Genomic DNA, 27226 nt, shown 5'->3' with positions numbered 1-27226 from the left:
CTATAGGACAAAGTCCTTTTATGTACTGAATATGGTGCTAACAGGTCCTCTTTCAACATGTCATGCAGCCTGGAGAGCCTGGTTTGGGCACAGAGTTTAGCCCTTGTCCTTGTACAGGGCCCTGGGGGGCTGGAGTTGAATTCCAGGTCTTTGGCACCAGCCCCTGCTGCTCCCTGAGCCCTCAGGGGAGCCCGAGGCCAGTGACGTTTTTGCAGTCAGGGGCGCAACAACGAGGGCAGCCCCTGTCCAGGCAGGGCTAAGCCCCTACTACACCCCCACCTTATTCCTCTGACAGGCGGCGGCCCCTTTAAGAGGCGACTCCCCTCTCTTCTCTTCCCCCCCTCTCATAACAGGCACGGTCTCAGTTCCTGTCCCCCTGCCTATACCAAGATGGCCGCCTCCCAGGACTTCCGGCTGCCGCTCCGCCTTTTCCCTTCCCGGACCGGAGTGGCTAAAAGGCAAGAGACGCCAGACCGGATATGGGAGGTTCCGTGAGCCGACCCGGATGCGGAGGAGCCGTCTGGTTGGCTGTTGAGAGCGAGGCCGGCCCGCCTGCGCGAGGCCCGAATAGAGCTCATTCAGACGGGGCGTGGCCCGTAGCCCAGACCGAGGCTGAGGGAAGCCCAGCCACCCGGAAGTGGGGCTGGCTCTGGGCTGCTGGCGCCGCACACCCCCCCCCCTCCCTTTGGGCTGAGGGGACCCGCGGCGCATCGAGGTGCAGGTCAGGCCCTGTCCGCGGCGGGGGGCTCCGGGGTGAGGCCTGGGGAGGGGCGCCGAGCAGACCCCGGCCCCGCCCCGCCCCATCTCTGGGCTGCGGGAGGTGTGAGACCCCCTCGCCCTGTCCCCACTGCCCAGGAGATGGGACCGGCCACCTTGCGACGGGCGGGGCCGTTGCTGAGCCCTCAGAGCCCCTGCCCCCCCCCCCCCAGTCGTGCTGACTTGCAGGGGAGGGGGCGTGGCCCCCACCACCCCGGGGCAAGGGTGTGGGCGAGTCTGAGAGCGGCCGGGCCCCCAAACAGGGCTGCCACCAAAACACAACACTGGGGTAGCCTGGGTGATCCATAGCCCCCGCCACTGGCCGGCTGGCGGTGTGTGCTGAGCACCCTTTCAGGTTTCCCAGGGCGGCTGCCTCAAAAAAGGGGTGATCCTGGGAAAACCAGGACAGATGGCGACTCTGCCCCCAAAACGTGGGTGCTTGTCCTGAAGGCTGCCCCTGCCCTGCGTCTTATGCCAGTGCTGAGCAAGCTGTGTCTTACTGGGCTGCCGAAACACCACGCTCTCTGTTAGTGGTGGCTCGCTGAATGGCTCCAGAGTTGTAGTTAAGTGGAGGGGAAGGTGGTATGTTATGTACTGGCAAGTATACAGGTGCTTGCTGCTGTAAAGGCGTATTCGTCTATACAGGGAATTGGACTGAAACTCCCTTTATAGCAAAGTTGGATGAAAGCCATGAATAATCAGTGGGTTTACAAGGTGCAGATTGGAATTTGACCGCCAGGGCAGATATGTGGGAGAAATTATTTCACTATAAGCCTGGTTCTGCAGGCACTGAGCAGGGGCGGGAGTTCAACTCTGCTTCTGAACAGTGGTTTCCCTTGTTCTTGTGTGATGGAGCTCAGTATTGTGCAGCCTTAGGTCATGAAAGTGGAGTCCACTGTCTTATGTTTATAAGATGAACAGAGTATAAGATGTTTGTTTAAGGGTCAAATCCTACAGCCCTTGTTTAGGAAAAATTCCCATTGAGTTCAGCAGGCATATTGGCAGAGTGAGGATGAAGAACTGCAGGATTTGAGGCCTTCAAAAGGGGCTCTTGCATGAAAGTAAAGCTGGAAATGATACTACTTTTGCCTGTAGCCCTTCACATCCCCAGGGCCCTGTTATCTCTGATCAAGACCTTTCCCCTTGTTTAGTGGGAGGATGCAAGAAATCATAACGCAGTGATGGTTGGTAGCAGTCATGTGGCTGGGGGATTTACAGGATGTTACAGTTCCAGCACTGTGATTTCACCAAAGGCTTAATCCATAAGCTGTCTAGTTCCCAGTAAGTGATACTTGGAAACTCTCTGCTTTTAGGAGTTCAGGTGGCTAGCACCAGTCGGGGAGCAAAGAGGGCAGTCTCCATCAACAGGGCGGTGACACAGGTAAGGATTCTTGTGTGAAAGCGTTCCATTCTGCGGTGCTTCCTGAACCCTTTGCAGTGTTTTCTGCCTGCAGCCTGCCTCAGGCTCCTGAAATTATCATTGGGAACCAGAAAGGAGGTGAATGGTCACTCAGGAACATGTTTGAAGGGGCCCTGAAGGGAGGAGAGGGTGGAATCTGGCATTGCTAGGGTGAAGAGGGTGTTTGCAGGAGCCAGGTGGGATCAGGAGCAGGGCAGGTTGGATGGGGTAATGTGCTTTCTGGTGGTTAGAGGGAGATTCTGCGGATTCTTGCTGTTATTTAGGTATCCTATATTCTGTGGCAGCGATTGCCATGGAATCAGAACACTGTATGAGAATGTATCACTTACCCGTAGTTAGGGTGACCAGACAGCAAATGTGAAAAATGAGGACTGGGGGTAAGGGATAATAGGAGCCTATATAAGAAAAAGACCCAAAAATCGGGACTGTCCCTATAAAATCGGGACATCTGGTCACCCTACCTGTAGCAGACACGCCATAACCTAGTTTCTTACAGCGAGTGGGGGTAGGCGACTGATTCTTCCTCAATTGTCTTGAGACATGATTGTTTACGGGGAAATGCTTGTTTAAAGAGGTGTCTTGCAAAACACCCAGTGGTGGACACTGGTGAGATTCAGGTTCAGTCTGATCTCCCCTGAAAACTTGAATCTGGGTAATTGAGGCTCAGGTAATCCCAAATGAATTTCTGCCCCCAAATAAAAAATGCATATATCTGAAAAGCCGAGCGCTGAAGAGAGCTTCGCTGCTCCTAGGGTTCCTCCCACAGGATTGCTCAGCCCACACACTATATCCCCTTTCCTAGGAAAGCCGTTCCCACCTCCCTTGTGTCCCAGTGAGACTATGTCCCTGATAAATTTGGATATAGAGAATATGCTGGGGTAATGTCTATTTCCATACATTATGTTCATTCTCTCTCTAGCCTGTTGGCCTTCATGCCTGACCACACGGATGTCAGCCTCCTTCCGGAGGAGCGAGTCAGGAGGCTGATCCAGATGGGGAGCTCCGTGGAGGTGAATGAAGATGTCCCGCCACGGCGGTATTACCGCTCTGGGCTCGAAATCATCCGTATGGCAACGATTTATTCTGAGGAAGGCAACATTGAGCGCGCCTTCATACTGTACAACAAGTATATCACGTAAGGGCTCCTTTGCCTTTCATGGGGATAACTTACCGTAAGCTCTTTGGGGCTGTTGTCTTGTCTTGGATGTCATGCACCATACGTTACAAGCCAGGAGAGACTAGGAGTCAGGAGAGCTGGGATCTGTTCCAGGCTCTGCTGCTTGCTCCCTGTATGACCTTGGGCAAGTCACGTCCCTGCTCTGTGCCTCAGTTTCCCCATCTGTAAAATGGGGATGATGACTCTTACCCGCCTCTTCACAATGAATGAAAAGCAGTACATAGGTGCCAAGTCTTGCTACCATTGAATGGCTAGACCAAGGGGTCAGCTTTAAAGTCCAACATCCCCCAAACCATCCAGGCCAGAAACATTCTCTCTACCACGGGGAAGCTTAAGTTAACCCTTAAAGAACTGAACAAGTATATGGTCGCTTTATCTCTCATCCTCTTTGCCACTCCCAGCTGTTCCCTCCTCTTCACGCAGTGCCAGGCCCCTATCTCTGACAAGAGCCCCTTACCCTAGAGCAGTTCTCTCCTGCTGCCCTGCCCAGCTTAATGCTCTTCTCATTCTCATCCTCCTTGGCTGTGCATTCTCATCTGACCTGGCATTTACTGGCCAATGAGTAGAAACCAGCAACAGATCTTGTGGTCTGGGCTTTGGGACAGGGTTGGATGTTGGGGCTTCCTTCATTGGACTGCAGAGTGAATAGCACTCAAGATCTTAACTTGCCTCTTCTCTCTGACTGCTGGCATAGCTCTCCCTGGTGCACCAGCACAACCTTAGCTGTGATGGCAGCCAAGATGTATTGCTGTCCCAGGCAAACTGGGAAATGCCCTCGCCTCATCACTCGATCACTAAATGTTCTACTGCTGAGGCCCCTGCCCAGCCGGTACTGTCAGCCTTTGCTCCTCCTGCTGCCAGGTGACTGCAGCATTTTGTAAGGGTCTGGGAGCAGGGGCCTTTCCCAATCTGTTTGGAAACAGTCCACTCATGGTGAAAAGTCAGTTTACCACTTCCTGGGGTTTGCTTTTGTTGGCAAAGAAATTAACAATCAAAGTTTATCTCAAGCAATTTCCCTGGCTTGCCTGCAGCTCCAGTTTCTCCTTCAGGACTGCTCAGCCCGCATGCAAGATCCCTTCTCCACTATATTGAGGTGGGGATCATGAGTCCTCTGCCTCAGTGAACCCATTTCTCCCTTTCAACGCCTGCTAATAAGGCAGAGCATGTCTGGCAAAGGCTGTGAGCCTGTTACAGTGTTAAAATGTAAAATGCTCCCTTTAAAGTCACAGGTTAGACTTATTCATAGATTCTAGGACTGGAAGGGACCTTGAGAGGTCATCGAGTCCAGTCCCCTGCCCTCATGGCAGGACCAAATACTGTCTAGACCATCCCTGATAGACATTTATCTAATCTACTCTTAAATATCTCCAGAGATGGAGATTCCACAACCTCCCTAGGCAATTTATTCCAGTGTTTAACCACCCTGACAGTTAGGAACTTTTTCCTAATGTCCAACCTAAACCTCCCTTGCTGCAGTTTAAGCTCATTGCTTCTTGCTCTATCCTTAGAGGCTAAGGTGAACAAGTTTTCTCCCTCCTCCTGATGACACCCTTTTAGATACCTGAAAACTGCTATCATGTCCCCTCTCAGTCTTCTCTTTTCCAAACTAAACAAACCCAATTCTTTCAGCCTTCCTTCGTAGGTCATGTTCTCAAGACCTTTAATCATTCTTGTTGCTCTTCTCTGGACCCTCTCCAGTTTCTCCATATCTTTCTTGAAATGCGGTGCCCAGAACTGAACACAATACTCCAGCTGAGGCCTAACCAGCGCAGAGTAGAGCGGAAGAATGACTTCTTGTGTTTTGTAAAAGCAGCAAAGAATCCTGTGGCACCTTATAGACTAACAGACGTTTTGCAGCATGAGCTTTCATGGAATACCCACTTCTCGTGTTTTGCTCACAACACACCTGTTAATGCATCTCAGAATCACGTTTGCTTTTTTTGCAAGAGCATCACACTGTTGACTCATATTTAGCTTGTGGTCCACTATAACCCCTAGATCCCTTTCTGCCATACTCCTTCCTAGACAGTCTCTTCCCATTCTGTATGTGTGAAACCGATTGTTCCTTCCTAAGTGGAGCACTTTGCATTTGTCTTTGTTAAACTCCATCCTGTTTACCTCAGACCATTTCTCCAATTTGTCTAGATCGTTTTGAATTATGACCCTGTCTCCAAAGCAGTTGCAATCCCTCCCAGTTTGGTATCATCTGCAAACTTAATAAGCGTACTTTCTATGCCAATATCTAAGTCGTTGATGAAGACATTGAACAGAGCCGGTCCCAAAACAGACCCCTGCGGAACCTCACCTATTATACCTTTCCAGCAGGATTGGGAACCATTAATAACTACTCTCTGAGTACGGTTATCCAGCCAGTTAGGCACCCACCTTATAGTAGCCCCATCTAAGTTGTATTTGCCTAGTTTATCGATAAGAATATAATGCGAGACCGTATCAAATGCCTTACTAAAGTCTAGGTGTACCACATCCACCGCTTCTCCCTTATCCACAAGACTCGTTATCCTATCAAAGAAAGCTATCCGATTGGTTTGACACGATTTGTTCTTTACAAATCCATGATGATTATTCCCTATCACCTTAGCACCTTCCAAGTGTTTGCAGATGATTTCCTTAATTACTTGCTCCATTATCTTCCCTGGCACAGAAGTTAAACTAATTGGTCTGTAGTTTCCTGGGTTGTTTTTATTTCCCTTTTTAATAGATGGGCACTATGTTTGCCCTTTTCCAGTCTTCTGGAATCTCTCCCATCTCTCATGATTTTCCAGAGATAATAGCTAGAGGCTCAGATACCTCCTCTCTTCGCTCCTTGAGTATTCTAGGATGCATTTCATCAGGCCCTGGTGACTTGCAGGCATCTAACTTTTCTAAGTGATTTTTAACTTGTTCTTTTTTTATTTTATCTTCTAAACCTACCCCCTTCCCATTAGCATTCACTATGTTAGGCATTCCTTCAGACTTCTCGGTGAAGACTGAAACAAAGTCATTAAGCATCTCTGCCATTTCCAAGTTTCCTGTTACTGTTTCTCCCTCCTCACTGAGCAGTGGGCCTACCCTGTCCTTGGTCTTCCTCTTGCTTCTAATGTATTGATAAAAAGTCGTCTTGTTTCCCTTTATTCCCGTAGCTAATTTGAGCTCATTTTGTGCCTTTGCCTTTCTAATCTTGCCCCTGCATTCCTGTGTTGTTTGCCTATATTCATCCTTTGTAATCTGTCCTAGTTTCCATTTTTTATGAGACACCTTTTTATTTTTTAGATCATGCAAGATCTCGTGGTTAAGCCAAGGTGGTCTTTTGCCACATTTTTTATCTTTCCTATCCAGCGGAATAGCTTGCTTTTGGGCCCTTAATAGTATCCCTCTGAAAAACTGCCAACTCTCCTCAGTTGTTTTTCCCCTCAGTCTTGATTGCCATGGGACCTTACCTATCAGCTTTCTGAGCTTACCAAAATCCGCCTTCCTGAAATCCATTGTCTCTATTTTGCTGTACTCCCTTCTACCCTTCCTTGATTATGCCTTTGACCTATAAAGACTGTCCTCTGCACTGCAGCTGTATGGTGTGAAGTCCAACAGTGTCTCCTCAGGGTGGTCTTTGCAACCCTGTTTTGAATCTGATGCATTGTGATCCTTATTCTCTGCTCTGGATTGGCAGGGAGAGACTCTTCCTTGTCACCAGCTCCTCTCTTGCTGCCCGGCTGTACATAGGGGCAATGGTCATATCTCTATAGAGTGTCATGCCATGGAGGTTTCCAAATGTAACTATGTTGGGTGATTGCTTTGCCCAGCACAGAAATTCACCCACCCCGGGGTGAAACCTGACAGCTGCTTAGCCCCAGGCTGTGAATAATACCTTCTTGGAGTGCCTGGGATTTTTACCAAGGGTCAGAGGCTCATTTGAAAGGCTGCTTTGAGGACACTGGTTCAGTATGGGAATGTGTTAAGTGCTTGATCCTGAGAGGCCATTATCGACGCCCACCCACCTTCATGAGTGCTCAGCACCATCTGGAACCTAGCTGTGAATTGCCCTCACCTACTCCCGCAGATCTGTGGCTTCTTCTTCGAGATCTCCCATCTAATTTCTAACCCAGCCAGGCCCTGCTTAGCTTTTATGTTCTGTCAGGCTGGGATCTCAAGCTGTAAAAGGTTGAACTGCGTAGGCTGCTCTCTTTAATGCATTAACGTTGGGATTCTCACAGGTGCCTAAGGGAGTTAGATGCCTGAGTCCCAATGAACATCACACTCCCTTAGGCTCATTTGCAAACTCCAGCTTCAATTTATTTTATGCACTTTCCCTGAATCTAATCAGGAACTTAAAAAAAGAGGGCCCACTCCCCAAAGTATGATGGTTACCCACAGTGCCATTCAGTGTCCTGCTGGCACTTGCCTTTCCAGGGCGTCGGTACAGTTTTCCTCACCCGACCTTGTTAAATTCAATACATTTTTCTCTGATTAGCTTGGACTCCAGCCTCTCTTCCCCCCCTGCCACTTCCTGGGCTTTTATGGACATTGCTCTGGGCTCTGTGGGAGGCTGGTAAGTGTAAAACCAAGTGGAATCTTTCCAGCTCCTTTCCTCACACGCTGCTGCGTAAACCTCCTTTAGCTAAACAAATGTTCTAATCGCTTCTCCATGCTGATGGTAGCAGATGGTGGTGGGTTCCCTCTCCAGGAGCTGTGGCACGTACATTTCCCTGGAAGCTATGTGGTCTGGGCGGGGAGACCTGGGTCCTGGCACTTTGCTGGTAAATTGAAATTAGCCTTTCATTCTACCTAGATTTGATTTACTCGGCAGGATATTTTATTTAGTTCCCCTGGTCCAGAATTGGTGTCACCTACTTCGGCGCTAACCTGAAATGGCTCCATTGACTTCAGTGGAGTTACTCTGGACTTGTGTCGCTGTAAAGGAGGCCCGAATCTAGCCCTCTGCATTTGCTCCTGTGTCATCTAATCCAGCAGACAAAGGCAGAACGAGATCCGGGTTGGAGGCTGAAGCTAGACGCATTCAGACTAACGATAAGGTGCCCGTTTGTAACGGTCAGAGTAATTAGCCCCTGGAACAATGTACCTAGTTGTGGTGGATTTGCCATCGCTCAGAGGTTTAGGACAAGACTGTGAAAAGATCTGTTCTAGCCCAAGCAGGCATCATGGGCTTGATGGAACAGTCACGAGGTGACGTTCTCTGGCCTGTGTAATGCACAGAGTAAAGGATCATAATGGTCCCTTCTGGCCTTGTACCCTATGAATCTTCCCTGCTCGCCCCTTTCCAGCTATAGGACCAGACTCCCCTGTTCCATCAGTGTAACGCCAAAGGCACGTCAGTGGTCGTTACCCTGAATTGGCTTGGTTGGGCGATCAAGAGATTGTCCCGTAACAAACGGGTGGGTGGGTGGGTGTGGCTACGTGCTGTAGCCAGATACCGCACAGCAGTGTGTTCTGCATCGGCTGGACTTGATTTCTCTAATTACACAAATACATTTCTGGCCCCAAACTGCCCTCAGCCCTCCTTAGGCAGCTGGACGAAGCTCGCTCCAGCATACGTGATGCCTCCGGTGGGGCACACAGCCGTGACGCTTCCTGCAGCTCGGGACGTGTTTGTGGGAAAGCAGCATGGGCTGACATCCTGGGTCCCAGCAAATCCCTGGCTGCCTTTAGCAAGAGCAGAGTTTTTCTACCTTGTTAGGGGACTGCCCCAGCACAGAGCAGTCTCAAGATCAGGCACCTCAAGCCACTTCCCCTTTCCACAGCCAGGGATCAGGGCTGTAAACAGCCTGACCATGAAATATCCAATATTTTCAGGGCTACTTTGTTCCCTTAGCGGGCACGGCACACTGCCATGGGGGTGGGGTGCGCAGACTTGCTGTCTTGCATGCTCTCCCCAAGCATTGGGCTGTAACGAGATCTCCTGCAGCACTGGGTCTGTTACATCCTCCAACAGATCTGCAGCATCCAGCCTTCTCCCAGGTCTGGTTTTGCATGGTGGAGAGGAGTCCCTCATCCCACTGAGCTTAAATAGAATTGAGGGGGAGGGGCTTGTGATTGGCTCTGCACAGAGGTGGGTTTCAGCTGTAGGAGCTTTAACTCTTGATTGTCCTAACTTTGATTTTTAACCATGTGTAACTCGTGTTAACACAGTGGGGCTATTTATCCGCCCCCAGTGGCTGGATGACAGGCTGCTGCTGCTGTCGTTATGCTAATAGGCCGGGTTTGGAGGCTCAGGCAGTGGTGGCTCTTACTTTCATTTCCAGAGTTCATCTAGCCCGTAGAGGGAGACAGCCAATGCTAACAGGTGCCGCTCTGTGTTCGTGTCTGATAGTCTTGCAGTTAGAATCACAAGTTCTATGGAGCATTAAGGCCCTGATCCTACATTGGGATCCATGCATTAGCTTCAGAGGAGCTTTGCCTGGCATAGATCTGCTCAGTTGGATCCAGATAAGAACGTGCTCCCACCTTGTCACTGCGTCTGGTGCTCCCAGCCCAGCTGGCTGGAGGGGCATGGGGCTGACTGGGCCCCCTGATCTCAAGCAGAGTTGTCTCTTCTTTGGTACATTCAGTTCTTGGCCTCTCTGCTGAGCCTGCCAATGCAAGAAGCCAATTGGGGAGTGACTTATATTCTAGGGGCACCTGCCGGCTGGCTGATGGACTGAGGTCACCAGTTCCACACAAGCCAGTGAAAAGCCATGAGATGGTCAGGGATTTTGAGTCCCGGTTGGCCTGGCTTGGATTCTCGCTGGTGCGTGAGAGGGAGGGGAAACCCTCTGTGTCCCATTGCAATCCTCTGGACCTATTGCTCCCGATTTGTGCGTCTGCAAAGGTCACCTGGGAGCCAAGTGGTGGTGTCACCCTTTCGGGGCAAAGCAGTTGTTGAAAGCTGAACCCGCAGCACTTGCCCACCCATGCCCGTAGCCCCATCAGGTACGCCTACACAGCAAAAAGCCACCCCCCCACACCCCCCGCAGCAGCAAGTCTCAGAGCCCGTCTCTCCAGACTCAGGCTCATGCTGCAGCACTGAAAGTAGCTGTGTAGATGTTCCTGGGTGGCTGGACCTTGGGGTCTGGGTTTCAGAGCCCGCTCTGGAACGTCTACATGGCTAGTTTTAGCACTGAAGCGCAAGCCTCAGTCTGCAGACCAAGGCTGTGAGACTCGCTGGCCATAGGTATTTCTTTACCCCCTTTACCCCCACAAGTAAGGAGTTACTTCTGTGAGTAAGGGGTACATAAACAGAGACTTTTGTAACACACGGGTGGGTTTATTTCGTGTCTCTGTTCTCTGACCTGATTAATTTCATGGTACCTGGGTTTCCTCTCTTTCCTTAATGATCATGTCGGTTCTGCCACGTAGCTTTTCCTCATCTGTGGAATCCCCCTTTGGAGCATGTGCTGAAACCCAGCCTTCTTCCCACACCCCAGATGTGCAGCTCCTGTTCCTGCCCCATCGGAATGACTCTCCCTCCTCTTCAGCTTCAAAAGTGGTTTGCAATGATCCAAGGGTCACGTCGCCTGCTTTGCAACTGCGTGCAGGGAGCAGCAGGCCAGCCAGGAACACCAGTCGGCATGAGGAATGTTTTTCATGCTAATTAATAGGCTGCTGGCCGATTGGGCCATTCTCGCTCTGGTCTTTGGGGACTGGTGTATGCACTCACCATAGAGGTGAGGAGCAATCTAGGCTCCGGAAAGCCGGGACTGCAGCTCTAATTCAGCTTAGGTTTAGCGCACACATGCGCTCTCCAATATAAACTGTGGTCATAGACTCCGAGGGTTAGAAGGAACCGTAAGGGTCAGGTGGTCTAACCCCCTGCCAAGATGCAGGATTTGTTGTGTCTAAACCATGCAGCCTCCTTTGGAATCCTCCAGTGAAGAAGTTACCGCAACCTCCCTAGGCAGTCTGTTCCATTGTCCTCCTGTTCTTACAGTTAGGAAGTTTTTTCCTGAGATTTAATATAAATCTGCTGTGCTGTAGTTTGAACCCGTCGCCTCTTGTCCTGCCTTGTGTGGCAAGAGAACAACTTTTCTCCATCTTTTGTACAGCAGCCTTTCAAGTGTCTGAAGACCTCTCTCATATCCCCCCTTAATCTCCTCTTTTCCAAACTAAACATCGTTCCCTCAGCCTTTGCTTGCACTCCATCCCTTTGCTCATCTTTGTGATCACCGTGACAGCTCTAACTCTTACTGGGTCAGGTATGGTCTGATTGTTTCCTTGTACCACTCTTCCTTGGGCTACGGCTTAGTCCTTTCTGTCCCTCTTCCCTCCACTGGGTATCTGCCAGTCACTATTGCTGCTCCTAGCTGGTTAGCTGGGAGGGTGGCTGAAAGTCCAGTTCAGACACTGGAGCAGATGCCACGCTGTGAGATGGTGACACAGCCAAAAGTGCCTTGTAGCAGATACATCATAGTTGGCATTTATAGCTGCTTAGCCTGAAGTCTAGACATGTGAGTGCCGTGTAAGCATTAATATGCCCTGTGAGTAGGTGCTCTTCTCCCACTGGGATAAGAGAGAAGGTCCTCTCATGAGCCAGTAACTAGTTAAAAGATAGGCAACAAAGAGTAGGAAGAAATGGTCAGGTTCCACAATGGAGAGAGGTAAATAGCAGGGTCCCTCTAGGCATTAGGGGACTGGGACCAGTGCTGTTCGACATATTCATAAATGATCTGGAAAGGGGGTGAGGTAGCAAAGTTTGCAAATGATGAAAAATTACTCAAGATAGTTTCAGACCAAATCTGACTGCAAGGAGCTACAAAGGGATTGCACAAAACTGGGTGACTGGGTAACAAAATGGCAGATGAAATTCAATATTGATAAACGCAAAGTAATGCACATTGGAAAACATAATCCCAACTACACATACTCAGCGATGGGGTCTAAATTGACTGTTACGACTCAAGAAAGAGATCTTGGAGAACTATCCATGATGACTTCGAAAACATCTGCTCCGTGTGCAGTGCCAGTCAAAAATGCTAACAGTTAGGAACCATTAGGAAAAGGATAGATAATAAGACGGAAAATATTTAATGCTGATATATAAATCCATGGTACGCCCACCTCTGCATCCAGTTCTGGTTACCCCATCTCCAAAAAACGGGAAAGATACAGAAAAGAGCAACAGAAATTATTAGCGGGATGGAAAAGCTTCCATATGAGGAGAAATTAAAAAGACGGAGATTATTCAGCTTGGAAAAGAGATGACAAGAGGCGGGCAGGGGGGAATATGATTGAGGGTCTATAAAATCATGACTAGTGTGGAGAAAGTAAATGGGGGGGGGTGTTATTTACTCCTTCACATAACACGAGAACCAGGTGTCACTGAATGAAATCAATAGGCAGCAGGTTTAAAACTAGTACTTCACACAACACACAGTCAACCTGTGGAACTCCTTGCCAGGGGATGTTGTGAAGGCCAAAAGTATAACAGGGTTCAAAAAAGAAGAAGAAAAGTTCATGGAGGATAGGTTCATCCATGGCTATTAGCCAAGATGGTCAGGGATACAATCCCTTGCTATGGGTGTCCTAAGCCTCTGACTGCTAGAAGCTTGGACTGGACAGCAGGGGATGAATCAGTCAATAATTATCCTGTTCTGTTCATTGGTTCTCAACTGTCTCTTCCTGGTCTCTTCCCTCTGTCTCTTCCTGGTTCTCAACTCAGATGCTCGCTTTTATTTAAGTCATAAGAATGGGGGAAATTAGCTGATTTCCCCAGCTGCTGCGTAAATGGTTTCATTTCCCTTCTGCAGGCCCTGAGTTAGCGAGATTTTGAGGTATGTGAGTAACCTCACTGACTTTAATGGAACAACTGTCATGCTTCAACTGTTGTGCTTCGGTATCACCCTGAATTGGGGCCATCATGAATAGTATGCCGTATTCTGGGTCTATTCCATTTTACTCCAGTTTGAATTTGTTTTAATGGAAATTGTTGTTGTTGTCCATTATCATCATTTAATGGAAATTGTTATTGTGGAATGACTAGGAGTGTTTGTACATCACCAGGAACAGTGGGGTCCTGGTCCGTGACTGGAACTCCTGGACACTTTGATATTACACATAATTGTGTTCCAGGTGCTGCGCAAAGACCGTCTCTATCCCAAAGAGCCTGGGAGGAGGTTAATCTTTGGAAGTTGCTATTGATGAGGAACACACAAGCACAGCATAGTAGTGGATGTAAGCATTGGGCACTGCAAGTGAGAACGCAGAGCACATCTGTGCTGGGGTGCAAGAAACTCAGCTTTTAGAACGACTGTTGTCTTCCATCTCTTCCTGCGTCTTGCAGCCGCTGTTTGGAAATACAATCTTTCTGCTCTGCGTTTGCAGGCTGTTTATAGAGAAGCTGCCGAAGCATCGCGATTACAAAACCGCTGTCCTCCCTGAGAAGAAAGACACGGTGAAGGTAAGTTGTCGCAGCTCGCAATGGTGTTACCGAGAGTCTCTTTCTCGCTCAATAATTTCTATTACACAACATTCAAATAATAGATGTTGGTGCTAGAAAAGGACCTGGTGTGTCGCGTGGTCTGTCATCCTGCCATTGCTGGGTTGTTCTCTATTGGAGCCAGTCAGGAAAATGGGGAGGTGGTTCCTGTGGAAAATTGTTGTTCTTTTGGTCAAAAACTTGAAAACAGAAAAGCCCAAAACTGAAATTCCAATTTGGAAATGCTGCCGCGGTGCATCATGGTAGTTCATGTTCCTCTCCCTCCCTTTCTCCTCTGTCGGCCAGGCTTCCAGCCCTGTTCCTATTGCTACACTGTCTGTGGTATTGTCCTGTCTATTACTCGCTCTCTGAAGTAATGGGGCTTCCACCCTGTCCCGTGGGAGATCATTCCCAGTTGGGCAGGTCTTGTTAGAAAGTATCTTTCCCTAATAATTCAGCCTAGGTCTTCCAGTGTTTTGGTCCTTGGATTGCTATCATCTCCTCTCCTTGGTATTCATTGGCCCAAACTCTTAAGTCAGTACGTGGAATGCACCGTTTGCACAGGTGTGTCAGGCCAACTTGCATGTTCACCTCCCTATCCTGCATGTGGGCATTGGGGGTGTTGTGGACACAGGCTTCAGAACAGCCAAGCTTGGCTCGCTGAGTCTTGAGCACGGATGCTCCAAAGGTTTGGCTCTGGGGTGGAGGGGAAGGGGCGGCTGAGTCTGTTGTCATTGCCTGCAGCCCCTGTTGAATTCAGAGCACTTAGCACCTCTCAAAATAGCGCCCCAAATGACAAGTCTCTGTGATGGCCAGGGATTAGGACACGGGACTTTCTGAGTGCCGGTCTTGTGCTCAGGTTGCGGTGCATCTGGGTAGAGCCCCTCTAATTGTGAGCATGTTTTCCCCCAAACCTCGTGCAGCTCTTCAGGGCTGCAGATGTGCACGTCTGGGTAGATGCGTGAGTGTGTCGCTGGCTCTCGCAGTGCCCATTGGTGCCAGGCAGCATGGAACACCATCTCCCCGCCCAGCAGCCAGGGAGGAGGGGGAAATGAGGACCGTACGCCCTTGATACGTCAGTATGTGATCAATGTGTCCCACTGGTGCCGCGTGTGGATGCACCAGCAGGATGCTGCAGCACCATTTATTTGTTTCTCTCTGAGTTGAGTGCTCCTTTCTCTGACTCCTGCTTCTCTGCTGTAGCCGTCCGTATCCTAGCCCCCTGCCGGTTTGTGGCTTAACCTCTCCTAATGCCTCTAACTGCAGTAAGTATGGGAGCTGAGTTTACTTTGTCTCAGTGCCGTGGCCTTGATGACCTTAGATTCCCATCTGGTCTTGCTGTCCTGACATCGTACTTATTCCCTCTCCCTCCAGAAACTCAAAGAAGTTGCGTTTCCCAGAGCCGAGGAGCTGAAGAAGGAGCTGCTAAAGCGCTACACCAAAGAGTATGTGGAATACAGTGAGCGAAAGGTGAGTAATGGTGCGAGGTGAAACGTCAGCGTCACAAATAAAACCTGCAGCTGCAAAGGAAACTGATATCCAGGGTCTTTGAATCTGCAAACTGGGTAGCTGGATTCTGCAATGTAGCATTGCAGCCTCGTATTGCACAGTGCTGGGAGCTACCTTCCTGAGCGTGTCGCTGCTGCCTTGTCCCAGACGGGTCTCCTGCTTCTTCCCAAATCACCTTTGTACTTTCCTCCCTGCGTAAGGGCCAGGCAGGAAGGAAAGACTCCCTGTCTGAGTCCATAAAGCCAGTCACCTCCTCCTGCAGGTCGTTCCTCAAATCTCCCCTCTGCTGAGAAAACTGCCAGCTGAGGACAGGTGGCACGACATGATTGCTATTAAGAATTTCACACATCCTATTTTTGTTACCCCGTCTGTTCCACCCTGGCCTCCTTGTTTGTCTGATCCGCAGGCTCACACCTAAACCACTCAGTTAAGACATGCTCCAGACAATGGGGGTCCGAACAAGCTTGGAGCTGTATGTGGGAGCCCGTTGGGGTCCATGGGCCAAAGCTGCAGTGGTCTTCCACTTGTTTAACATGTGAGCTGGTTGGTTGCCCCTTCCTGTGTGGGGATGTGTTTCGGCAGGTCATGTCGAAGGGAAGCTCATCTGCAGAGGATTCCTGCTGGGGAAAGGATAGTCTAAGGGATTGACAATGCCTAGGCTTGTTCCCTGCTCAGTTAACCCGTTTGTACCACAAGACCCAGTGACATCCTGTCTGTTGTCCCTACACGTTTCCCATTGCAGAAGAAGGAGGAGGAGGAGTTTGCACGTAATCTGGCTCTGCAACAGCAGCTGGAGGAGGAGAGGCAAAGGGTAGCCCAGATGAAGCAGCAACAGGCGGAGCAGGAGCAATTTAATGCCTTCGAGGAGCTGATCCGGCGCAAGGAGCTGGAGAAAGAGCGTCTGAGAATCCTGCAGGAATTTGGGAAGCCAGGGCTAGGTCCTGAGTCTCAGGGGGGACCCCTGATACCAGGCGTGGAAAAGCCCCCAACTGACTTAAGCCCAAAGCTTCCTGCATCTCCTGTACCACCTGCAAGCCCAGTGGTAGGGACAGTGCTGCCAAAACTGCCTGTTGTGGACAGATCTCTGAAACCTGGAGCTTTGGGGAGTCCGGAAAACAGTTAGTACCTTTTGGAATTAACCCCTATTAGTGACACTGGTGCCTGAACCTAGGCTGGACACTAATAGAGATGCCACAAATAGTATCAGTCTCAAGTGTCCTATGCAAAAATGCACCCACATAACATATTGGAAACCCTTCAGCTTTACTTCTAGTCCTCTTCATCCCTGCAAGGAGACTGGCTTCCACCCTAACTGTGTGGGTGATGAGTGCTTGCGCTGACTGAGTGTGTGTCTCTGGAGTATCCGGAAATAGCTCCTTCCCCTTTAAGAGGAGTAGGCATTTGAATCTGAAGGTTGCTGAGCGCTCTGGTCCTGATCTAACCCAGTTCTTCAATAGGACTGTTCTCCGGCTTAAAGCTAAGCACGTGCTTGCGTGCCTTGCAGGATGGGGATCAGTTTTCAGCTCCTGGCAGGCTTCAGTCCCTAGTCAGATTCAGATCCAGGGCTGGATTCTCCTCTTACATACACACCGGAGTGACTAATCAGAGATCAAAATTTGGAGCTAAGTCAGTGCTGAAAGGCTCCCTCTGGCCTTTCCCTCCACATGTGCCCTAAAAATCTCAATACCCATCTGAAAGCATTTCTGGTCTCTAAAGGGATGCTGTCAAGATGGGGGAGAGGGGGAATATTAACGGGCCTGATTTTGACCACTCACATGAGAGCAAACTGGGAGGAACTTCACTGAAATCAATGGAGTCCCGCTAGTGTGAGATCACAGTTGAGCCCAATATGCTATTGTCTTGTGTTACTCAGCCTTTTGGTCATGGCAGTGGAGCATGGTTTCTTTTAAATCAAACTTCCTTTCTCCACTTGATGCTCTTGGTATTTTACCAGGCTAGAGAGAGGGAAAATGAGCTGGTCCATTTCACTTTCTGATTCAGTTCAGTTTTGCATCTTGGCTTTTGCACTTGCGCAATTACTTGATTTACACACAATTTGGGAAGCATGGTCCAACGGATAGAGCACTGGACTGGGAGTGCAAACTCCTGTGGATTCTATTCCTGGCTCCATTGCTAACCTGTCTTTAGGAAAGCCTCTTCCCCTCTCTGCCTCTGTTTCCCCATCTCCATCTTTGTAAAGCCTTTTGCGATCTATGGATGAGAAGTGCTGTATAAGAGCAAAGTAACACTAGTGATTTCATGTACTTGTTAGGAATACGACGAGCAGCTATTTGTGTACCTAGCTTATTGATTTTTAAACCTCAGCCCTGAGTCGTTTGGGCTGAAATGATTTCCCCTACCCCTTCAGGTATTGACCTTTCCTGATGCACATTGCAGCAAATCTTGCCTTGTATTCACATCTACCCTTCCTGTCCCCACAGACGTAATGACAGAGGGCCTTCGCCATGTCATCATCCCCAAGGGGCTCTGCCATAAGTTCCTCCAGGTAGCAGATGCTAACACTGCCCGGGGCGTGGAGACATGTGGAATCCTCTGTGGGAAACTGGTAAGGTCACATTCTGGATAAAGCCATGTCAATATCTTTGCCTTAGGTTCCCCTTTGGCCCCTTGATCTCCTTAAAAAAAAAAAAAAAAAAAAAAAATTGTTACAATGTCCTGCATTGACTCTGACTCTAATGTCAGATCCTACATTGCCTTTAAATTGTCATTGCATGTGACCTTAAGTTGGCCCTGTTGACTCTTTAAAAACCCGAACAGTGCAGGCTGTGGCTTCATGTTCATTCCACCTTCACGAGCCTTGTCTTGATGGGTATTTGTGCTCCGCTGCTCGCCTTCTGCAATTGCATCGTGGGCCCCGATCCTGCGATCGGATCCACGCAGAATGGGACTGCGTGCGGACAGGTGTCCCTGAAATCGACGGGGGTCCATCTGATTGCAGGATTGGGCACCTTGTTTGGTTGGCAATCGGGTCACTCTTTTGAAGCCCTGTTGGGTGTTTATACTCTGTCCACCTTGATAGCCATCCTTCCCCACGGCTAAACATCTACCGGCTTCTTTCCCCAAAAAGGCTTCCTAATTATAGCAGCTTCTCCCCGGTGCTTGCAGCTTCCCCCCACACACACACACACCCCACCCCCGGTGATAAATTCTTCCTCTCAAAGTGCTGTGTAAGAGCAAAGTATTTTATCATTACTAAATTATTAATCATTGGCAGCTGGGGGTGGTTTTTTAAATTATTTATACTACGAGAGGACCTAGGAGCCCCAGACATGGCCCAGGACCCCATTGTGCTAGGTGCTGTACAAACACCGACCAAAACGATGGTCCCTGCCCCAAGGGGCTTACAATCAAAGTAGTGAAATGGGCAGTTTTCCACTGAGGACTCAGACCCACCCAATAAGTCACTGAGCTGCTGTCAGAGGGTAGTAACATCCAGTCATGACTCCTGTGGATTAGTCAAATTGCTAACCTCATCATTACAAGATTTCCTGGGGACCTAGTTGTGGCAGGGACTTCTTGGGTCATCGGGTCCAGCCCTTTGTTGACCCCATTTCATCATCTGGTTCATAACTTCGACCGCCTTAATGTAGAAGTGTTCTATTGGTATATGACCCTAAGCTTTTTTTAAATAATGTACATCCCAAAGCTTTCTGGTTGTCTAGCATCCTGTGGTAAAAGGACACCTTGGCCTCAGTTCTGGGCTCAGGACTGGGGCCTTGTGTAGTCAATGCAGCGTGTACAGCTGCACTAAAACTTGCTAATGTTCTGATGCGTTGCTCTGTCCACCATAGAGTGCCTTGTGGGATCAGACGATGTCGGGCTGGAAGGGATCTTGAGAGGCTGTCTAGACCAGGCCCTTGCGCTGAGGCCAGGACCAAGTCAACCTAGACCACCCCTGACAGTGATTTGTCCAATCTGTTTTCCAAAAACTCCAATGATGGGGATTCCACAGCCTCCCTTGGAAGCCTGTTCCAGAGCTTTTAGAGTTAGACAGGTTTTCCTGATATCTAACCTAAATCTCCCTTAGTGCAGATTAAACCCATTACTTCTTGTCCTGCCTTCTGAGGACATGGAGAACAATTAATCACTGTCCTCTTAGTAACCACTGTCTCCCTGCTATCTTCCAGCTGAGGAACGAGTTCACGATAACACATGTCATTGTCCCCAAACAACATGGAGGCCCCGATTATTGCAACACGGAGAACGAGGAGGAGCTCTTCCTGATTCAGGATCAGGACAGCCTCATCACTCTGGGCTGGATCCATGTAAGTGTTTCCCTGAGTCTGCAGGCCCGATCTTAAACACCTAGCAAATATCTGGAAAGTCGGTTTAAGGGGATAGGTAAAGTGTCCTCTATGGGATTTCTTCTTCTGATGCAGCTGGTGCTGGCCACTGCTGGAGGTGAGATCCTGGGCTAGGTAGTCTGATCCAGTGTGGCAAACCCTCTTTGTTAGGTCATTATATTGCAATGATCATTGCGTGTGCATAGAAACAAAATCTTGGGCAAGTTCTTTCCCTTCTCTGGGCCTCTTTCCCCCCCCTCCTTCCCCCCCTGCAGCAAACGCCAGCGCTGCTCTGTGCTCTGATGGAGGTGGCACTTAAGACCAAGCAGAAGTTCTATAGCAGTGTTTCTCGAACTGGGGTCACTGCTTGTGTAGGGAAAAGCCCTGGCGGGCCGGGCCGGTTTGTTTACCTGCCGCGTCCGCAGGTCCAGCTGATCGCGGCTCCCAGTGGTCGTGGTTCGCCACTCCAGGCTAATGGGAGCTGCTGGAAGCGGCAGTCAGTATGTCCCTCGATCCACGCCACTTCCAGCAGCTCCCATTGGCCTGGAGCAGCAAACCGCAGCCAGTGGGAGCTGCGATCGGCTGGACCTGTGGACGCGACAGATAAACAAACTGGCCCGGCCCACCTGGGACTTTCCCTGAACAAGTGGTGACCCCAGTTTGAGAAGCACTACTCTATAACTTCTGTTTGGTCTTAAGTGCCACCTCCATCAGAGCAGAGAGCAGCGCTGGAGTTTGCTGCAGGGAGCTCCACTCATCGTCAACCTAGGAAAGCTGGCCTGTTTAATACGGGGCTTTGAGAGATGAAGAAGGGTCTTGTGACCCCATTCTCCCAGCCCCCTGCCCTTGGAGCGCTCAAGAGGAAAAGCGTATCACTTACGCAAGTTGAGCTACACAGACATCTCTGGTATTTTGCCTCAACGGAGCCATTGTCCCAGATGCTAAACTCCACTTCTGAAGGTCCAGCTCTGAGCCAGGTGCCTCTGCTTAACCCCCCAGCGGTTCCCCGGGATGGTGCTTTCCTCAGCTCCTCTTCCAGACGCCCCACCACATGGCGAGCCAGCTCCAGATTCCTCTACTGCCTCCAGAGCTGGCCTTGTTCCCAGACCAGTCTCAGCCTTCAGAGTGATGCCAAACGCCAAGCAAAATATTTGGAAACCGCGTTCCGCAGCATGAATGTGGCAGCTGCCTTGAAAACACTGGCAACTGCAAGATACTGGCCAGGTTGTCCCTCTAGGCACTAGCTTCCCCTCTCAAAGAGCCAAGGGACCTGCAGAAAGAGACCTTCCTTTTTCCTGTAGGGGCGGGTGAAGGGTTGTGGGAGACTTGTTCTCATCTGAAGGGATCTAACCCCATTAAATCCATCTGATGCCAATTGATCTTCATTATTTTAGATGTTACAGCTAAGGAGGCCGGGATTTGACACAAAACGAAAGGTCCCGACAGACCCCAGGACCATTTTCATAAGAGTTGGGGGGGTTTAAATCCAGGGTTCTGGCCAAATTCTAAGTGACCAGTTGCTTTGTGCCACCCTAAAATCCCCGGCAGTGTTGACTGGATTCTAGAATCTTCTTACCCCCTGCCCTGTTTGGTGTGGCTGTACTGTGTTAAACAGCTAATGTGTTCCACCCCAGAAGGGGCTGCATTTCATTAGTGTGTGAAGGGACTCCTATGTGGGGGTGCATATAATGTAGCTTATAACTGTACTTAAGCGTGCTTTGAGATGCAAGATTACATCCTTTTCTGTGTCTTTCTCGGTCTAGTTTAAAACAAAGAGGGGAATCTTAGTTTGAAATGGCTGTTTTGGGAGTGGGAGGCGTGTTTGGACTGTCAAATACGGTAAAGGTTTAGCATGCTACTGCTCTGTTCATCGGTGTCATTGAATAAAAAAAGCGATACTCTTTGTGACCCCTTTGTCAGTGGTTGCTGCTGTTTCGGTCACCTTGATCTCTGAGCCAGGCTTCTTAACTCTTTCCTTTCCTTTGTATGTATCCATGTTTAGACTCACCCTACGCAAACAGCTTTTCTTTCCAGCGTGGATCTGCACACGCACTGCTCCTATCAGATGATGCTGGCTGAGTCCATTGCCATTGTGTGCGCACCCAAATACCAGGAGTAAGTAGGGGAGTGTGTTTGCTTCCCAAGCATGTCGTTCCTGGGCAGATGGAATTTTCAAAAGTGGTGTTTATTAGGTGTATTACGGTAGTGCCTCAAAGCCGCAGGCATGGAGCGGGATCCCGGTGCGCTAGGGACTGTACAAAGATGGTCCAGGCCTTCCAGAGCTGACAGTCTTGTCAGCTTAGGCCTTGTCTACACACCCAAGCTCTGCTGCTTTAGCTATCCTGGTGTAGTTAAAATAACACAGCCCTCTGTGTGGATGCAGTTATAGGAACCTTCATATTAGTCTGACTGTGTCTACACTAGGTGCTGCTATAACTGTATCAGTCAAATCTCGTGGGGCCCCCAACCCGACAGTTCTACCCAGTACAAGGCGTTTGTACAGCAGGCCTTAGGCGCACGTGTCCCCTGGACTCTTGCTCTAAAGTTGCTTTGACACTTCTGAACAGCCCATCCCAAGCTCTCACTAGAACTAGTTGGAAACTATTGTAGAATCATCGTGTGGACTTGAGGGGTTGGCTTGGGGTTAGGGCGCATTATGAGATTCCAGAGATCTAGGTTCCGTTCCCAGCTCTGCTACGCGTGTCCTGTTTGACCTGCCCCCTATGGCTGGCCCTTTGTTCTCCATCTGTAAAATGCAGAGAATTCCTCCTTTGTCTGTGTAGACTGTAAGCTCTTTGGGGCAGGGATGGTTCTGTCTCCTGGCAGCACCACTGGGCCCTCTAGGGGTAGGTCTGCACTGCATTTGTAAACCTGGGTCTGTGGGACCCAAGCTTGTGGACTCGGTGTTTCCAAGCCTACTCTTCAGCGTCTACACTGCGTTGTAAACCAGGGCGTACAGTTGCTGGACCTGTGTCCTGCAGCCGTGCTAAATGTGTCCATACTGCACTAGGCCAACCTTCTGACTTGGGTCTGCGGCTTGAGCTGCGTCCACACTGCAAAAGGAGAGGTTGGACCTGAATCTCAGCAGCACTCAGGTCCCCAGTGCTTGCTGACCAGAATCAGGGAGGTTGGTGTGGGGATGGGAGGGGAGGTTGAGTTCCGAGCTGAGTCTGGGTTTACAATGCAATGTAGACGTATCCTTGGTGGCTAGGAGGTGGTGTCGGTGAGGGTTGCATTGTTAAGATGACATCAGAAGGAAAATGAGAAACCAAAACAGGTCTGACCTAAAGGGATTTGCTCTACTGATCTTTTTAAGAGGCCTGGGTTGTTAAAAGCATCTTATCTTTGTAGGACGGGATTCTTCAAGCTGACAGACCATGGCCTGGAGGAGATCTCTTCCTGTCGGCAGAAGGGCTTTCATCCACACAGCAAAGATCCACCTCTCTTCACCGTAAGTACCTGAAGAGAAGGGACACTGAGAACTGCAGCTCATTCAGCTTGTTCAATCAATCACCGAAGTGGTAGCTATACTGCAAGGCTGGGTTGTAATCCAGGGAAGGAAGGGGATGTGTGACCACCCCCATGGAATGTATGAGCGAGCCTGGTCTGGGGTAATCAGTGCAGGGCTGGGGGGCCGGACTCCTGGGTTTTGTTTCTCACACTGACTCGCGCTGTGACTTCTGGCAAGTAGCTTCCCCACCCTGTGCCTCAGCATCCCCACCTGCAGAATGGGGCTAAATTCCTACTGAGAACGTTGTGAGAGGGGACTTGGAATGTCTTGCTAAGGGGGCAGAGTCATCATGTTCATTCATGGAACAAATTTATCCGTAGGACTTGTTCCTGTTTCTAAGATTGTCTTGCCCCTCCTCTAATGGAGGTGTCATGATCCAGTGGACAGAGAATAGGACTGGGGGCATCTGGGCTCTACTCCCAGCTCTGCCAACGACTTGCTGTTTGACCTTGGGCGAGTCACTTTGCCCTCTCTGTATCTCAGTTCTCCAGCTAGAAAATGAAGGGGCTAATGCTGCCTCAGATTTTATAAATACTTCAGTGTCTACTGATGACTAATGCTTTAAGTGCGAAGTATAACTTATTCCTGGCAGAAGGGATGGTTTAACGGGTAGGGACGCTGGATTTGGACTAGAGAGTCCTGGGTTCAGGCCCTGGTTCAGCCACAGACTCCCTGTGGGACCTTGGGCAAGTCACTTAATGTACCCTGTGTCTTAATTCCTGATTTGCCAATGGGGGGGGGGGTGTAAGAATAAAATCCACTGACTGAGAGTTGCTCGAGGCCACAGTGAGGGCCATATAAGTAGGGTCAATAGAATGTAAGGGAGGAAGATATTTAAATAACCTTCCCATTTCTCCTCTTTCTTTCTTTCAGAGCTGCACTCATGTGTCAGTAGCTGAGAGAGACGTGGTGCTGATGGATCTTCGATAAGCCCATTGCCTTAACCTACTTCTTTACCAGAAAAGATCTAACTTGTAGGCCTAGGGAAGCTTTTTCTCCCATAGCAAATGATTCCCACCGTACAGAGTGATTTTCAGTAATTACGGTGAGGTTGGTAATCTCCACTTGGAGCGCACGAGATCTCTGAGGCCTCTCTCTGGTCTCGGGAGACGTTGAGATTCTGAGAGGTGAAAGGGAATATTAATGTGGATTTAAAAAAAAAATAAAAAGCTAACACTATGAGGATTATTTAACTCCCTAATAATCAGTCACTCCGCAATCCTTCCAGAAGGACTCATGGCAATAACGGTGCTCCTAAAGCTTGGAATTTGGATTGGGCTGACTGGAGAGCCTTTGAAAGGAAGCTCTTTCCAAACTCGGATCCACCAAATTTAGCCCATCTTCTTTTTTTGCCCCTCATGTCTGATCCAGAGCCTGTTGAACAGTCATAAGTCTTTCCGTTGACTTCAGTGGGCTGTTGATCAGGACTTTTGTAAAGCTCCAATGGGGCCGAGACTCACTCACTTCCCCTGTAAAGGGGTCTTCGTGTAAGTGACATCTTCACCCGCATTTGGACCTCCTGTGTGCTGAGAACAATGTGAAATGAGCCATCTTTTCCCCCCCAAATCAATGGTTCAGTTCTTTTACTTTAGAGTAGTGGGGGGGGGGGGAAACTGGTGCCAACAGCTCCGCCACTAACGAGCAGCCCTACAATAAATGAGTAGCGTGAGCACAATGGAAGGAATAGATGCTAGACAGGAAACTGGTTTCAGTTGCACAGTTGCCATAAATAGTTGGTTACATTTTTGTCATTTTAAACAGATTTAACGGGGGGGTGGGAGGAGAGAGAAATAGGATCCTTTATTTTATTATTGTTCCTAAATGGGAAATAACTTGGGTCTTTGTTCTGCTTCTTTAATAGTGCAATATGGATGGAAGAGGGTCATTTCTTATGGATTACTCTAACAGCGTAGCAGTAGGAAAGTCCATGTGATAGAACATTGAAGGTGTGTTAACAGCTGGCTGGAGAGAGAGGTGAACTAGTGTTGTCGTGGTTCTAACACTGTGTTCCCTTGATAGGGTAATTCCTGCGGAGGAATGGGAAGTGTTATCTAGTCTAACCGAGCTAGAGGCACTTCACGTGGGGCTTTTTAGCAAGGTCCAGCAGATTGGGCATTGGGCTGTGAGTCAGGAGACCAGGGTTCTGTTCCTGGGTTAGCTGCTTCCCTTTTCTAGGTCTGTTTCCCAGTCTATAGAATGGGGATGAAACTGACCTTTTTTCTGTCATGTGCATTGAGATCTACAGATGAAAAGCATCTTGGAAGAACTATGCTTTAATAGCAGCAGTGCAGTTCTCAGGCATTTGGGGCAGGGTACCCCAGAGACTCTCTATCCACACTGGTCAGGGAAACTGTTAGAACCATGCCAGAATTAACTGTATTCAGAGAGTCCTGGATCTGAACTACTCACCAGGCCCGAGGTCCAGAATGGGTCGGTCCTCATTCTCTGGGTCAGCCATCCCTGATGACTGGCAAAGTTGGGATCGAAATGCCTCCCTGTTAGTATTCAAGTCATGTGGTGAAGAATCCTCTGTTCACCTCAGTAACCCCTTGCTGCTGCTGGACTTCTCCCCTAGGAAGCCAAAGTCATAGAAAGTTTCTCTCCTTGCCAAAGTTCACACTCCCATGAAGTCCTGAGATGATCTGTTTGAGAGCCTGTTGTGTAGAATCACTGAATGTCGTAGACAAGTGTAATACGTTGTTCACGTCAGATGCCAAATACTGACTCTTCCCCCCTTCCCCCCCCCCCCATTGCATCTGTCTGTCTGTGTCTGTTAGTCTGGAGAAGAAATGGAGATAACCATGTGTTAGAAACTGTCCCACTTTATAATACTCTTCGTACATTCTAACTCTGTGATGTGTTAGATTGTCAATGAGCATTAAATGTTAATGAGCTGGACTTTTGGCTCAGCGTAGAGTGAAAGATTTTAGGCTTTCGTTCTGGAGCAGCTGATGGTAGTATATGAGATCCTACATTTGGAGCCTCTATTTATCAACACATGCACAGTTGGCTTTTCGTCTGGAATATAATATGTGCCCTTACTGACCTGTTTTGCTGTATAATATTTGGCAAACAAAATTCTTTGGTGTACAGTTTAATACAAATTGATATTATCTTGGATGGGTTTGTTTGATCATTATTTGTACAGCAGTAATAGTTTGCACTGATTTAACCCTTTTCATCTCAGGATACAAAAGGAGGGAGAGATCCCTGTTTTGGGGGGGGGGGGGCACTTGTCCTGCAACCAGGAGAGACCTTGGTTTACTACCTCCCGAGTTCTTGCTCTGACCTTGAGGTCATAATTGGAAATAGATTGTTCCTAGCAACAAGAAAGGAGCAGAGCAGATAATACTATTAGGGGCTTGCCGTTACAGATTTCATTTACTTGGGAACTGTTTAGACTTTCAGGGGTTCTCAACCTTTTTCCTTCTGAGACACCCCACCACTATATGCTATAAAAACTCCATGGCCCACCTGTGCCACAGCAAATGTTTTCTTGCATATCCAGCAGATGAAAAGCCATATTAAACTGAGTTGTACAGCTAAACACATACACACACCCCTACCTACCTACCTACCTGTACTATACAAAAGAAAAGCATAAGATAGGTACAAAAATAAAAATCCTGAATATTAGTTTTGCTTTACTTCGTGTGAAACTTGTTGCTGGTGCGGACCCGCACGCTGGGTGGCCCGTTGAGGTGAGTCAGAATGGAGGCGGCGCTCCTTCCCTGAGCCCTGCCACCTGGGGCTGAAGCCGGGTTTATTTTGGTGGACCTCCTGAAACTTACTCATGGACACCCATGGGTCGCGGACCCTGGCTGAGAACCACTGGTTTTGAGCCTGTTTCTATTACTCTTACTTTGTTTAGTAGCCCTAGATTCCATGAGTGCTCCCACTCACCTCAGTAGACCAGCTGGCGGAGTAAGGAACTATCCAATGGGAGTAAGGGGTTCAGAATCTGACCCTTCGATCTAGTGATGACCCCATTCCGAAGTTGGCTAGGATGACATTAAAGATGTATCATCTACAAGGTGGAGGCCATTGGTCCTAGAGAATGGAGAATTGATCCTTCCCTTTTGGATTGGATTTTATACGAAGTGTTGCAGAGAATTTCATCACCTTGCCTGTGGCTGTCGACGACAAT

General features: G+C 49.1%; 1 protein-coding gene across 1 annotated transcript; it reads left to right on the top strand.

Moving 5' to 3' along the window:
- Nucleotides 1-515: 515 nt before the first annotated feature.
- LOC123364695 (STAM binding protein) lies at nucleotides 516-26715 on the top strand. Its single transcript, XM_045007019.1, has 11 exons — nucleotides 516-721; nucleotides 2070-2137; nucleotides 3096-3311; nucleotides 13662-13737; nucleotides 15130-15225; nucleotides 16007-16382; nucleotides 17706-17830; nucleotides 19413-19550; nucleotides 21571-21683; nucleotides 22920-23019; nucleotides 23953-26715. Exons 3-11 carry the CDS (start codon nucleotides 3109-3111, stop codon nucleotides 24007-24009), a joined length of 1284 nt encoding a protein of 427 aa, XP_044862954.1. The 5' UTR covers nucleotides 516-721; nucleotides 2070-2137; nucleotides 3096-3108; the 3' UTR covers nucleotides 24010-26715.
- The last annotated feature ends 511 nt before the right edge of the window (nucleotides 26716-27226 follow it).

The sequence above is a fragment of the Mauremys mutica genome, chromosome 2 (assembly GCF_020497125.1).
Source record: "Mauremys mutica isolate MM-2020 ecotype Southern chromosome 2, ASM2049712v1, whole genome shotgun sequence".
NCBI classification, from domain to species: domain Eukaryota; kingdom Metazoa; phylum Chordata; order Testudines; family Geoemydidae; genus Mauremys; species Mauremys mutica.
This window is presented reverse-complemented; position numbering and strand designations above follow the sequence as displayed.

Excerpts from the sequence above, each read along its gene's own strand:
- LOC123364695 (XM_045007019.1), top strand. The coding sequence starts at position 3,109 with ATGCCTGACCACACGGATGTCAGCCTCCTTCCGGAGGAGCGAGTCAGG. Across the intron at positions 3,312-13,661 it reads CTGTACAACAAGTATATCAC|GCTGTTTATAGAGAAGCTGC; the intron begins GTAAGGGCTCCT and ends CTGCGTTTGCAG. Across the intron at positions 13,738-15,129 it reads AGAAGAAAGACACGGTGAAG|AAACTCAAAGAAGTTGCGTT; the intron begins GTAAGTTGTCGC and ends CTCTCCCTCCAG.